Source organism: Emys orbicularis, chromosome 3 (genome assembly GCF_028017835.1).
Source record: "Emys orbicularis isolate rEmyOrb1 chromosome 3, rEmyOrb1.hap1, whole genome shotgun sequence".
Lineage (NCBI taxonomy): Eukaryota > Metazoa > Chordata > Testudines > Emydidae > Emys > Emys orbicularis.
The window spans coordinates 162995679-163009569 of NC_088685.1; the positions used below are offsets into that span (position 1 = coordinate 162995679).

Below are 13891 nucleotides of genomic sequence, written 5' to 3' on the forward strand. Positions count from 1 at the left end.
CGGGGGAGCTAAGTAACAGGAAACATTGTAGTGCTTAGAAGTACGATAGGGGTTAATCAGTCTGTATTCCTCAGGTTCTGTTGTTACCAGGAGCACTGCAGGTTCTGGTGGAGCTTCTGAACTTTGCAGGCACTCTGAGTTGAGATTAGTGGAGAAACTCTGAGGGGCTACAGGAATTCCTGAGAACATGGGGAAGTTCAGCTGAATGTTTTGGCCTCTGCCAATTGCTGCAGCTCCACAATTTTCCTGTGCATTTGGTAGAACATTGTAGCTCATGCAAGTCATGGATTCCATGATTCTTCATATTTATCTTTAGCTTAACTCTTTTCCCATCCCCTTTGTGCCCCTCCATACACACTTAGATTAAAGAAGTTATGTTGCCATGGGGAAAGGGACCACCACATATGTCTTCTGTAGATGTGATGGTTGTCACCTACCCTTTGCTGTCAGGGTTTTTATATATGCATGCAGATTCTGCTGCCTACTTAAAAATGTTAGAAAATTCTGCTGCTTCCTACATCCTATATACAGGATGCTGAAGATTATACCATCATATGAATGGGGGTTAAGAATTTCCCTCTGGAGAGGTACGGTAATGGCTGTTCTTTGCTACCTCTGTGAGGACCCCATTGAGAGAAGGTCTTGGCTGGGAGTAGGTTGAGGCCAGGGACATTGAGCCAATCCAGTGTTATTACCATGTTTGTATACAGATGTTCAAGTAATTTAACAATGAGAACTTCTGACCTGTGAATAGGCCCTCTCCACTTCAGTGACTGATAGCAAATTGCAGAGGAAAGATTGATTGGTTGCTACTTCTGATGTCACAATGATGCTACTTATGAATCACCTGAGTTACTGAGCAAATTGCAGAGGAAAGATTGATTGGTTGCTACTTCGGATGTCACAATGATGCTACTTATAAATCACCTGAGTTACTGGCATAACTCTGTCACCATAACCTCTAGGTGTGACTGTTAAGAGCTTTTCTTATTACAGTCTAGCTTCTTTAAATGAGTTGGAAATCTGACTGAATTACAAATTATATTATTAAATATGGAATATATGAAGAGTCTGGGGTGGGTTGCCACCGGAATATTCAAAACCCAGAAAAAGGTGAGAGAACAAGTGGTGAATTTTATTAATATTGTGATTTTTTTTTAAATTGTTTTCTTTGGCAAAGTAAGAAACTATTTGATGCAGAAACTTAATGTCATCTAAAGTGTAACTCTGCTAAACTTGGAAAGTAGATACATTTATTATACTGTGAAACAGGGATTTTTAGTTCCACTTTAAATGCCAATGTCAACCTGTTGGGTGAGAACCAAATCCACTTCAATTTAGGCGGAAACAATTTATTTTAGCCTTTATTATATATGTTTTCAGAAAATGCTACTATCACCTATGAATTACATAAACATTCAAAAAAAGATAAGGCAAGAAAAGGAAATGCTCAAGTTATCTTTCTTGGGGACAGGGTGACTCTTTTCAAATCTCTGCTATGCTTGGCTATTTTTCCTCTGTATCTTCTCCACTATTATGTCAATCATCTATTTTTTTAATCCTCTGTTCTGTAACTTTGCGCAGACTCAGTATAGCAAGCTACCTCATCTGTGTCTTTATCCGTATATATTCCACTCTAACCCCCTAATTAAAAGATTCTCCTGCATAAATCACAATAACTAACCCAAATTAATACATTTTTTGCTTATCCTGCTAAAACTTACTTATATCTGTGTAGTTCCCAATGCATCTATTCCTTGCTGTCACGCTCACTGGCTCCATGCAGTTGTACTTACATTACAGCAATTTTTGTCTTTTTACTCATCTGTTTTTGTGGTCTTGAGTTTTTACTTGTTAGCTGGTCGAATGGACGGGTGGAGGATGAGGGATTGTACCTGACTTACTGAAAGCTAACAGCTCTCTTCTCTACCCTGCTATCTGCTTGGTCAAGAACTTTATATATGAAACACACAAACCAGTTTTCTGATTTACAGACTGTTTCAGCAAAATCTGATGATCTAAAGCAGCAGAAATACATACAAAAAGCAAAAATTCCTTCCTATTTTCTTATAGTATTATATATAATAATTTCTCTAACATTACTTAGTACATATTTGACTAACACAATTCATTACACAGTTCTCCAACAAAGCTTAACTATGTATGTGCTTGCTCATGGTGGCTCCATAATGTACAGTAGAACTTCAGAGTTACGAACACCAGAGTTACAAACTGATCAGTCAACCACACAAATCTCATTTGGAACCAGAAGAACACAATTAGGCAGCAGCAGAGACACCCCCTTTCCCTCCCCCCCCCCACAAGGCAAATACAGTACTGTACTGTGTTAAACTACTAAGAAATAAAGCAAAAGCAGCATTTTTTCTTCTGCATAGTTCCTCACTTCAATAAAGCATAAATTAAAATGAAATATATCTCCACATATGCCAGTAGCATTTTTCACATCCTTTTAAAATTATATTCAAGTAAATTGTTCATCTTTTGCTTTAAAAGCATCCAACCATGAAGATGATTTAAATCTTATCAGCAGTTCACTTTTTTATTACCTTTAAAAATAGTTACTTGTCTTAAAGAAAAGATTTCAGAAAATAAAAATGTGTTCTGTAGAGAGAAAAACAGTTATTCTGCTAGGACAGCTTTCTGGTAAATTGGTTGTAAGTCTCCCTAACATGCTGTGAATACAATGAAACTGTAAGAGGCAAAGGAGCGACGGTAGTATTGTGTTCTGAGAAAATGTATAGTAGTGTGCTTTGGGCAACTTTCAGACTTTTATCAGCAGATTGTTTTCACAATAGAAATTACACTGGGAATTTATTAAATGGGGTTTCAGTGTACTCTAGTTCTTTATAAACCACCAAAATTACAAGCAATATATTATTTTAATAAAATGACAGATAAACTGAAACACTTCTAATAGGAGAATTTCCTCTAAAAAGGAAATTCTTAGCATATTGATTTTCAGTTTAAAATTTCAGTCTAACCTACTTTAAACAATGAAAATTGTTCTGTTCTTGCTGTTCAAAATAGTTCACTAATTTTTTTCAGTTGAATCAATGTGCTGATTCACTGTAAATTGAAAGTTGCATTGAATTTATCTCCTGTGCCTAAACACTTCTAGTTTTTGCTGCTCATTTATTGAAACTTAGCACACACTTGTACTATAGCCAAGTGTAATCTGTTATCAGTTTGGGATGGGATACCTGTGTGGGTGTTCACTAGGTCATGGAAGACTGTAAGCAGTTTGGGGGCAGAGACCATGACTTCCTTGTATGTATGTGTTTTTTTTTGTTTGTTTTTTTTTTTAACAGTGCCTACTAAAGTGGGGTTTCAATCCTGATTGCGGGGGCGGGATTGCTATTGTAGTACAAATAATAAATATTCCCCTTGCATCACTGTGATTTATGATTAAACTTTTTATAGACTGAAATGATGGAGGAAAACATGAAAAGATTACTGAAATGGCAAAGCGAAGTTGAAATTAATCGTCGCTCCTTAGAAGAGAAAAGAAAAGAACGGGAAAAGGTAAGACAAGACCCATTTTTTCACAAGTTTAAAGTTGCCTCCAGACTGCTGTTACCAGAGTGAACAAGTTGTTCATTGAGTATTTGTCCATGTAGATCCCACTCTAGGTGCATATGTGCCTCAGGCACGCAAGATTGGATTCTTCTTCTTTGAGTGCTTGCTCATGTCGATTCCATATTTGGTGTGTGCGCACCCCCTAGGGCCGGCTTTGGCAACCTCTGGAGCCCTGTGCTTATGCGCTGGTACATTGGGCCCTGCTGGCCCCATGCCCTCTCAGTTCCTTCTTTCCACCAGTGACGGTTGTTGGAACGCTTCTTGTTTTCACAAGTCCGATAGTGGTTTCTCTAACTTTGGACTCTGAGTTTTTCTTGTATATCGTTACTGTAGTGTTAGTAGTTAGTATTTAGGAGCGGAGTCCCATTAGGGACATAGCCTCAAGGACGGGGTATGCCCCGGTCCCTGGGGTTTAAGCCATGGGCTGGGTGCAGCAAACCTATGTCTATTAGTGACCTGAACACGAGCTGCCTTAAGTGCCTCAGAGAGGCGCATATTAAAGAGAAGTGTAGGATCTGCAAAAACTTCAGACCTCGCACTCTTAAAGACAGGGATATCTGATTAAAAGCCATGTTGATGGAGGCTGCCCTGTGCCCTGCGTTGGAACCATGCCGCTCCAACTCTGCATCGAGCACCTCGGCATCATCAGCACTGGTCTTATGGGCCAGAGCCCTCAGCAGGCCCGCCATCGGGTCCCTGGCCATCCACCCAATGGCCACCCCAGTGTTGTATTGGACCCTTTGGGGGTTCCCTCCCATGCCGTGCTCATATTCTCTCCAGGCACCCTTGGTAGTTTCTGAGGGCCAGGCCTTGGCTATGCCGAGGATGAACCAGCTGCAACACTCATGGCTGCCTCGTTCCCTGACGAGGCGGTGGCTGGACCTGCCAACCTTTTGCTACCCGACGATTTCCGTGCCCACCAGGAGCTGCTTGAAAGAGTGGCCTCCAACTTGGGGCTGGAGATTGTGGTGCTCAAGTGTAGTTGGCTACAGCAACTACACTTCCCCAAGTGAGGGACCTTCCTGGGACCAAAGTATTGTATTCCTGGACCTAATGATCTCCCCCCTGTCCCTGTTAGAGCCTTTATCACCTCTCTATCAAGACAGGATTTTTGGTGGCTGTTATCTCCGCTCAAAGGATAAGCTAGATTTAGGCGTTAATGGCAGGACCTCTTTTACTATATTTCACAAAGACAAGATGACTGTTCTTTGATCTTGCCCTAGGTTCTTATTCAGAGTGGTCTCAGGCTTTTGTTTGCATCAGTGCATACACCCTCAGTGTTCCCCCCCAAACCTCATTTGACTCCTGGAGAGGCAAAACTTCATATGAGTGGTGTCTTTAGGGCACTTTTCTACCACCTCCATAGAACAAAGCCTTTCCATAACTGGCCTAGAACTTTTTTTGTAATATTTGGGATAGGTCTAGAGGGCTCATTATTTCAACCCAGAGACTTTTGAAATGGATATTTGACTGCATAAAGTTAATATTTAGTTCATCTTCTGTGAACTAAATAAATTAGATCCACCTTCTCATATTAAAGCAAACTATACTAGGCCCCAAGTGACATGGGCATGCTTGAGGAAGGTTCCTATGTCAGAAATTTGCTAGGGAGCCAGTTGGAGCTCATTGCATACTTTTATTCAGCACTACTCACTAGTTGCAACTACTAGATCTGATGCCCAGTTTGTTAGGGCAGTCCTGCAGTCTTTATGTAAATTAGACTCTTGACATCCCCCTCCATAGGGAGATAACTGCTAGTCACCTAAAGTGAGATCCATGTTAACAGATACTGGGAGACAAAACTCCAATTACTTACCTTACAGTAATTCTGGTTCTTCTGGCTGTTCTGCCCACATGGACCCCATGACCAGTCCTCTTCCTCTACTCTTGTGAAATCCATTAGTTTTGGGATTCTGTATTGGCAAAGAAACTGAGAAGTGGCTGGGCCTGCTTTGCCCACAGGTGTTATGTGTGTGTGAGGGGGGTGCGTGTGTGTGTGCGTGCATATTAAGATACCTGCTGATGCTACACGGTGCACTGTCAACCCAAAAGAACTCAATCTCATGCACATGGGGCACATGCACACCTAGAGCAGGATCCATGTAGCCAAAACATCTCAAAAGAAACCAGTTAGTGTAAGGAAAATAACTTTTTTGTAACATGATATTCTGATTTTGCTACTAAGGGGCAAATTTTAGTAGCTCGTATTCAAATTGAGGGTAAGTTAGTGGGAAAATATTTTCAGTATCTCCACTCTGACCTTCCCGCTTTCATTTTTTTCTCCTTTGTCACACTCTCCCTTGCTACTTTTATTTGGATTTTTTCTTTTCTTTTAGTTTGGCAGCTGGATGGATCTGCATTTGTTAGTGAAACAATTTATTGGCCTACCACGAATTAAATTGACTAGAGCCATGTTCCCTACCTGTTGATAATAGTAGTCTGGTGGTTATAACTTGGTAAGAGGAAGTGAATCCGTATTTCTTCAAGGTAGGCTGGGCAGGCAGGCTACCAATTTGTTCCCCCCCAAATTATTGTTAGATGATAAAAAAAATCAGAAAAAAAGTGTGAACATTTTGCTAGTAATTGGCTCACTTATTCCTGAGTGTGACCCTCCCCACCTGCGTTCTTCTGCTCCTGGCAGGCCAGCCCAGGGTAGGAGTGGGCCTTTGGAAAGGGTATGAGGGCAGAGAGGCTGGGGGTAAGTGGGGGAGACATAAAGATTTGGGGAAATGGATCACTGGGATCCAAAAGGGTTGGGGACTTCATAGGATGGGTCTCTGGCTGGCAATGAGAGTGGGAACAGGCTGTGGGGGTACTTGAGGACATGGGATGGAGCAGGTGTCTTGCTGGAGGATAGGAGGGTGCTTAGGAGAAAGCAGAGGGGAAGCACTAGCACTTCACTACCTTCTCCATCTGACAAACCTGCTGTGATTTGTTAGAGGGGAGTCCTGCAACTGCTGCCAAGAGAAGTTTGGCAGAGAGGTTTGTTGCCAGGAGACGCCACTAGTGCTTTCCCTTCCCTATCTTCCTCCACTTTCTGCTCCCCCACTTAGCTCTCTCTTTTCCTTACCAACCTCAACACCCTCTACTAAAAGTCCTGTGCCCCTCATAGCCCTATTCCCCCACATAAATCCCCTCTCAAATTCATGTAGAGCCCCAACCATAAGGACCGTGGGGCTGGGAAGAAGCCTCAAAAACTAATTATACCTGGATGGATATCTACTTTGCATCTCCTAAAGATTGCAGGAGATGGGCTAGATTCCTAAGGATCTTAGGAGGTGTGCATTAGTGAAGTTCTGCTCCCCCAGAACTGAGGCGGGAGGAGTGAATGCCCCTCTACCAAGCTTCTGTTGCTACTCAGTCTTATGGTAAGTCAAAATGAAAAAAACTAAGGCAGTTTCCTCACAAAAAACATTTTTACAGCAGTAAGTTAAACATGTAATCATAGCAAAGAAGGGAATTTTTTCCCCCAAAGGATCATGATTATTGGGGATTAGTCTGGTTGCTTAGTTGTAATGCTCAATGTTGTTATGGAGATCTACTTTTGAATTGATATATAAGCTTCATTCCATTATTTGCTAGTATTTTTTTGATCCACCTGTATTGGTGTAACAGATTCAGTAGGCTACTCTGATTGGCCAAACTGAGTCATGGCCATTAGTGGCCATAACAGAATTTATGCTTTACTTAAAAATGGTTTTTAAACTCTTTTTGCTTCTGTAAGAGAGGGCTTTAGTGTAATTAGTAACTATTTACAGAGACTATTTACAGTCCCTCCCCCATGTTTTCCAGTGTTAATAGTTATAGTAACTTGACTAGAAACATGTAACAGGAGTGTGTTTCTCTCCCCTCCTCCCTCCCCCTCCCCCATCTTCTACATTTCTAGGAAGTATTACGTCAGCTCCGTGCCTTAGAGACAGTGGCTCAGCAGGCCAAGGAGATCATACTGAACCAGGACTTGCAGCAAGCCAAGCATGAGTACCGTGGTCTACGGGCAGAATTTGACAACGTAGGATTTTTAATATCTGAACTATTCAAATGGAAGTGGTGATGCTGAGTTTTTATTTTATGTAAAATTTTAACTGTCCTCTTTTTTGTGTTTAAAGCTCTAGACATGACTAATATTTAAGTGCAACTAAATACATCCCAGGTCAGAGCAAGCTGCGATATGTTCCTGTCACAGGGTGAGCTGGTCCATTAAAAGACTGGGGCACAGCTGCACTTTTTCTCAGGTTTAGCCCATCTCCCTGTATGATGGGAATGAATACAAGGGTCATGTGACAGAAGCATGCATCTAAACCAGGCCTGCTGGTTTAGATGCATGGCAGCCTGTAGTCATTCAAGAGAGAGACCCCTCCCCCCCCACGCCCCAAAAGTTCAGAGAGACACTCTCTCTCTCCTTAGTTCCCAGGCAGAGAGCCTGTGAAGAGGACAGGTGACAATTTTCCAGAACTCTAAGGCAGAAGACTTTTGGGGGAAGAGATTTACAAGGAACTGGAAACTGTGCAGGGATAAGCCTCCATTGATGGACCTGCAGGATGCAGAAATCCCAGCTAGGAGAGGGGCTGGACTGCAGGGATGGGCATGTTCTGATAAAGACCTGGAAAAACTTGAGGCATTAGAAATGGAAAGGAATAATTGAGGCTGGTAAGGGTATGTTTGAGTGTTGTGTTATGATAATAAACCAAACTGGAAGAGAGCACTACTGTAAAATCGCCACATGTGATAGCTGGTTTGATGCAAGATTGAAGGTAAACTGAGGTAGCAGATGGGCCCAAAGGCAGTTTGGGGGTAATGCCCTGGAACCGTTCCCTTTAGCCTTGTTCGGATTTGAGCACTGCTTCTTTTCTACCCACACTCTCTAATAGAAAACTGCTTTTTTATTTTTGATACACATGGTTTACACTGACTTAATACAGAGGTTCTAAATTTGTCCACGATAGCTGTCCGGCATAGCTATGTGTCATCCTAGCTGTGTGAGCACATTAATCAAACATTTTCTACAGAGGAGAAAATACTAACCACTACACATACTCTTCTTTCCATGTTTACTCTTGAAACACTCGATTCATACTGAAACTTGGACGTCTAAAGGTTTTTATCCAGAAAAGCGTACTCCTTTCTAGAATGGAACTAAATTATTTCATTCTCATTTTTTTCTCTCTTGATGTTGGTAATAAATTTACTTCCTTTTTAATTTGGAGTACTATAGAGCTCTTATGACAGATATAAAACAGATTAAAAAGGTTGAAAACCAGTTAGAATTTGGTGGTGTTACAGTTATGGTCTTGTTAACTTCCTGGTTTAGATAGTGATATAAAGTCAGGTGATATATTTAAGATTGAGCATAGCACTACACTAATTTCCCTTACCCCCGAAGAATGTAGTTCTGGAGACAGAGGTGCAAGCTGAATGTCTTTGTTGGTCCATAAATACGGGGAATTACGGTGTACCAATACTGGTTTTTAAGAACATGTAACCTATTCCTTGAATATATAGTAAGTGGAAAAGGTAGAGTAATTTGTCAATCTCTTGATATTTGGATTGTATAGAATTGAGTCTAGTTTGGTATTGATCCTTTCTGTTTGTTGGCTGTTCAATGGCATATTTGGTGATAGCTGATCATCAGTCCAACAGCTAAATGTTACCTCTCAAATGAGCAGTTGAGGACTGAGTGGGAATGGGGAAGCATCTTCTAAACCTAATAGGTGCTTGCTTTGACAAAATATGTTACGTTAAAAAAAATTGAGAGCAAGTGTTAAATCTGCTGCCCTTATGATTGAACTTAAAAGAAAGCTCTGGTTAGGATTCCCAATGATTAACAGACTGTACTATAAATATTGCTTAAATTATGAATATATTTATACATTACAACTATATACTTGAAAATGTGCCTGAAAATATTTTTCATAACCTTGCCCAGTCTTGAGTTAAAGATTTGTGTTACCTTAACATGTACTGTTTTTGGTATGATACAGAATCTAGAACCCGGGACTGGACAGTGAAAGGAGGATGGATTTTTCAGATATCTGGGCTATTTTTAATTGTCCTTTTTTAAAGCCATCATGCTGAGTTTCAAGGATTAGGGCCAAATTCTGCTCTTAGTTATACAACGCAGAAGTCAACAGTTACTCCAAAGTTCTCTTTCTGTAAGAGGAAGCAGAACATAGCTTATTCTTTTTGCTTTGTTTTATAACATATCTTTGGAGCTCATCATTTAAAGGGACATCAGGAATTTTTAATTTTTTCAAATAGATTAAATATGACTACAAATAAAATGTGATGTGTTTTCCTCATAGGCAATAGCCGAGAAACACGATTTGGAAAACAACTCCAATGAGCTGACACAGAAGATGTGCAGAGCAGCACGGGCTTTACTGGCAAGCCAGTCAAAGGAAAATGAGCTGAGGAGAAACTTTGAGGTAAAGAAATCAGAGGGGCAACTGGAATAATTAATAAATTAAACTGGAAATCAGTAAGAACTGGTGCCATTTAGGCCTTACTGACTCACAGGGGAACTCTGCAAGCTGTGTGTTGGAGAATAGTGTATTTCCACCAGAAGTTGTGTTTCGATACTGTCTTAATCTGGCTGTCCTTTTTTGGACCATCTTAAGACTGTGACAATGTTCCTCCTCTGCCTTGGTGGGCCCTGCGCTTATTGGCGGATTTGCTCACCTCAGAGATTCACGGCAGCCCTCAGTTTGGACACTTTTGTGGCTCAAACCTGCCGTTCATTCAACTAACCTCATCACTGGCCAGCATGGGGAAAAGGAAGGAGAACAATCCCCGCAGTCTCTGCTGACCCACCTTGGGTCAGGGGGACAGGCCAGGGACCTTCCCCTCTGGTGGGACTCACAGTCCAAGTCAACTCCTCTTAGGGTGACCAGATGTCCCGATTTTATAGGGACAGTCCCGATTTTTGGGTCTTTTTCTTATATAGGCTCCTATTACTCCCCACCCCCTGTCCCGATTTTTCACACTTGCTGTCTGGTCACCCTGACTCCTCTTATATCCAATAGGGGGGAGGGGGAAGGGGGGAACCTGGGCCTGCCCTCTACTCTGGGTTTCAGCCCAGGGCCCTGTGGATCGCAGCTGTCTACAGTGTTTCATGTAACACCTGTGTGACAGCTACAACTCCCTGGGCTACTTCTCCATAGCCTCCTCCCAACACCTTCTTTATCCTCACTACAGGACCTTCCTCCTGATGCCAGATAGCATTTGTACTCCTCAGTCTTCCAGCGGCACGCCCTCTCACTCTCAGCTCCTTGCGCACCCTTCACTGACTGAAGTGAGGTCCTTTTTAAACCAGGTGCCCTGATTAGCCTGCCTATCTTAATTGATTCTAGCAGCTTCTTAATTGGCTCCAGGTGTCCTAATTAGCCTGCCTGCCTTAATTGGTTCCAGAAAATTCCTGATTTTTCTGGAACTGCCCCTGTTATCTTACCCAGGGAAAAGGGACCTGCTTAATCTGGGGCTAATATATCTGCCTTCTCTCACTCTCCTGTAGCGGGCCCCTGCCCTGTGGACCCAACCGGCCTCCCCACCCTTTCACCGTAAGCCGGCTACACGACTTGAAGCCGGTTCGTTTCCAGACTGCGCCAAGGAAACATCTATACACGCTCGTGCTCCACACCCTGCACTTCCTCACTCTCGCGTCACACCCCGACACAAAGTGGCGGGACCTCCTGCCACTTCTAGAGGGCGAGGAGCCCCGGTGGGCCAGCCTATACTCCACCCTGCTCCCAAGGCCTGCCGGGGATGTCAGTTGGCAGCTCCTTCATGGGGCCGTGAGCATGGGCATGTACTTGGCGTGGTTCACCCCTGTCCCGGGACACCTGCCTCTTCTGCGGCGTGAGGGAGACCCTGGCGCACGTTTACCTGGAGTACGCCAGGCTGCAGCCCCTATTCCGGGTCTTCACAGATATCCTGTTGCGTTTCTGGCTGCACTTTTCCCCTCACCTCCTTATTGATGCACTCTCTATCCGTGGCCCCACAAAGTCATGGGACCTCCTGGTCAACCTCCTCCTGGCCCTGGCTAAAATGCCATCTATAAAACCAGGGAGAGGAGGTTGGCCAATGGAGTCTCCTGTGACTGTGGGGCCTCTTTCTGATCCTCCGTCCATTCATGCATCCGGGCAGAGTTCCTCTGGGCGGCATCCACTGACTCCCTTGACGCCTTCGAGGAGCAGTGGGCGCTGTCCGGGGTTCTCTGCTCAGTGTCCCATTCAGGTTCCCTTCGGACCCTTTGACCGCACTCCTGTCCCTGTTATTTCATTAGTTGTCCCCCAAAATCACTTGGTTTCCAGGTCTTGTGGATCCCCCGCTAAGGCTGGGGGGATCTTTTAGCAGTGGGCGGGCTTTGGCCGGCTTTGGCCCGCCCACTTCCTGGATCCCAATAGGATCACTCTCCTGTAGCCCTCTGGCCCGACCCTGTCACAAGACCTATAGATGTGATACAAAATAAGGCCCTGATCTTGTAGTTTTTGCAATTGATTCCATGTGGACTGACCCCAGGCACAAAATTGGTTGTATGGTCAGGGTTTAAAAAAATTATTTTGCACCAGCATACTACAGATAGGGTTACAGTTCATATGGAATTATTTGTCTAATCTAATTATGTCGTATGGTTCAAAAGACTCTTTGTTTAGTCCTAAAAATAAAATATATTAAATATCTGTTTGAGTTCATTTGGAAATTCTAGAATCATTAGCTGCTTCCTAAGTATAAGTGTGTTTTGCCTAATTCCAAGATTTCGTGGAGGAATGGGTACTTTTTTGGTCACACAATCAATTTAAAGCAAGAGAAAATCCCCAAAATGATTTGTACATTTTTACTTTTTCAAGCACTATAGACTAGCATTATCATCAAAATTCTAACTATGAAGCCAGATCCTGACCTGGAATATATCAGCATAGCTCCATTGAAATCAATAAAGTTATTCCAATTTACACTAAAAGTATTTGGCTGTAAATTTTGATTTAAAAAAAACCTTGATTGTAGATTAAAAGATTTTCCTTTTAATTTGGAATTAGAAGGAAAATGAAAGGGAAGAGAAGTCAGAATAGTCATAGAAGCAAGATCAGAGTTTTTTTTTTTTTAAGTTCTTATATTGTGCCAGTTGCTGTTGTATCGGAATGCTTTCCAGAGTTAAGAATAATTAAGGTGACTAGCATCTGTTATTTGAGGTTTCTATTTCTCCCATATCCCCCAGAGCAGTGGTTTTCAACCTCTGGTCCACAGACCCCTGGGAGTTTGCAGACTGTCTAAGGGGTCCTCGAAAGGTTGTCGTTACAACAGAACAGTGGTTTTCAACCCGTGGTCTGTGGGGATCCACAGACTATGTCTAAGATTTCCAAAGAGGTCTGCGCCTCCATTTGAAATTTTCTAGGGTCCGCAAATGGAAAAGAGGTTGAAAGCCATTGTCCCAGAGGGTAAAGGGTGTGTGTGTGGGGTGGGGTGGCGGGAGTATAAATATGAAAAATGGTGATGTTAGTTGTCATTCTAAGTTTTTGCAGGAGTGAATTTCATAGTATTGGGCCAGCTCCTGAAAAAGCCCTGTCTCCTGCATATGCTAGTTTTACTTCTGATGTGTAGACAGTTGTTCCTGAGGAACACAGCTACTGAAGTCGGAGAGAGTAAGATGGTATTTTGGGCCCATGGTCTTTATAACTTCGAAAATAAAGACTGAGATTTGATTGAGTGTTCTGTTGGGGAATCAGCGGAGTGAGTGAAACATAGGACTGATGTACTCAAGTGAACCTGTATTACCGAGGGGGTGTGCTGCTGTGTTCTGTAACTGTTGCAGATTTTTCAGGGCAGATGCATTTGAGTCTAAATACATTGGATTTTGATTATTCAAGCAAGAGTTAATGATGGCCTATGTGATTGAGGCCAAATTGTAATTGCAAAGGATGGGATGGGATGTACGTTAAGGTGGGAGAATGCATGTCTTGTAAATGGTTTTGTGAAAGTCCAGCATCAGAGCATGGGATTTTTTTGCAGCTATGTTAGGTTGTTGGTTCCAGATTTTTGTTGAATGCTTCTTAATCAGAGCCACTTGTGCTGAGTCACAGCAAGAGGGGCGGGCCTTTCAGCCATTTAAACCCCTTGAATTTCATTGGTATTTTGAACACAGGAAGCTCAGAATTCATGCAGCTTTGAGACATTTGTCATCCATCAGCACTGTCTAAAAATTTTGTCTCTTGACAACTGTGTATTTTAGAATGATTGATGATAGAGTGTGTGTGTGTGTGTGTGTGTGTGTGTGTGTGTGTGTGTTTCGGTATAACAGTTG

At 42.5% G+C, this 13891-nt stretch overlaps 1 protein-coding gene across 2 annotated transcripts in view; it reads left to right on the forward strand.

Moving 5' to 3' along the window:
• The first annotated feature begins 9937 nt into the window (after positions 1–9937).
• Positions 9938–13891, forward strand: part of LOC135876770 (centromere protein F-like) — a 91724-nt gene continuing 87770 nt past the window's right edge. Inside the window, exon 1 of one of the 2 annotated variants that reach the window (XM_065402105.1) lies at positions 9938–10019. In XM_065402105.1, the coding sequence (XP_065258177.1) occupies positions 9951–10019 (69 nt within the window). In that variant the 5' untranslated portion in view covers positions 9938–9950. The remainder of the gene's footprint in view (positions 10020–13891) is intronic. The other variant, XR_010561312.1, reaches the window with a different exon arrangement.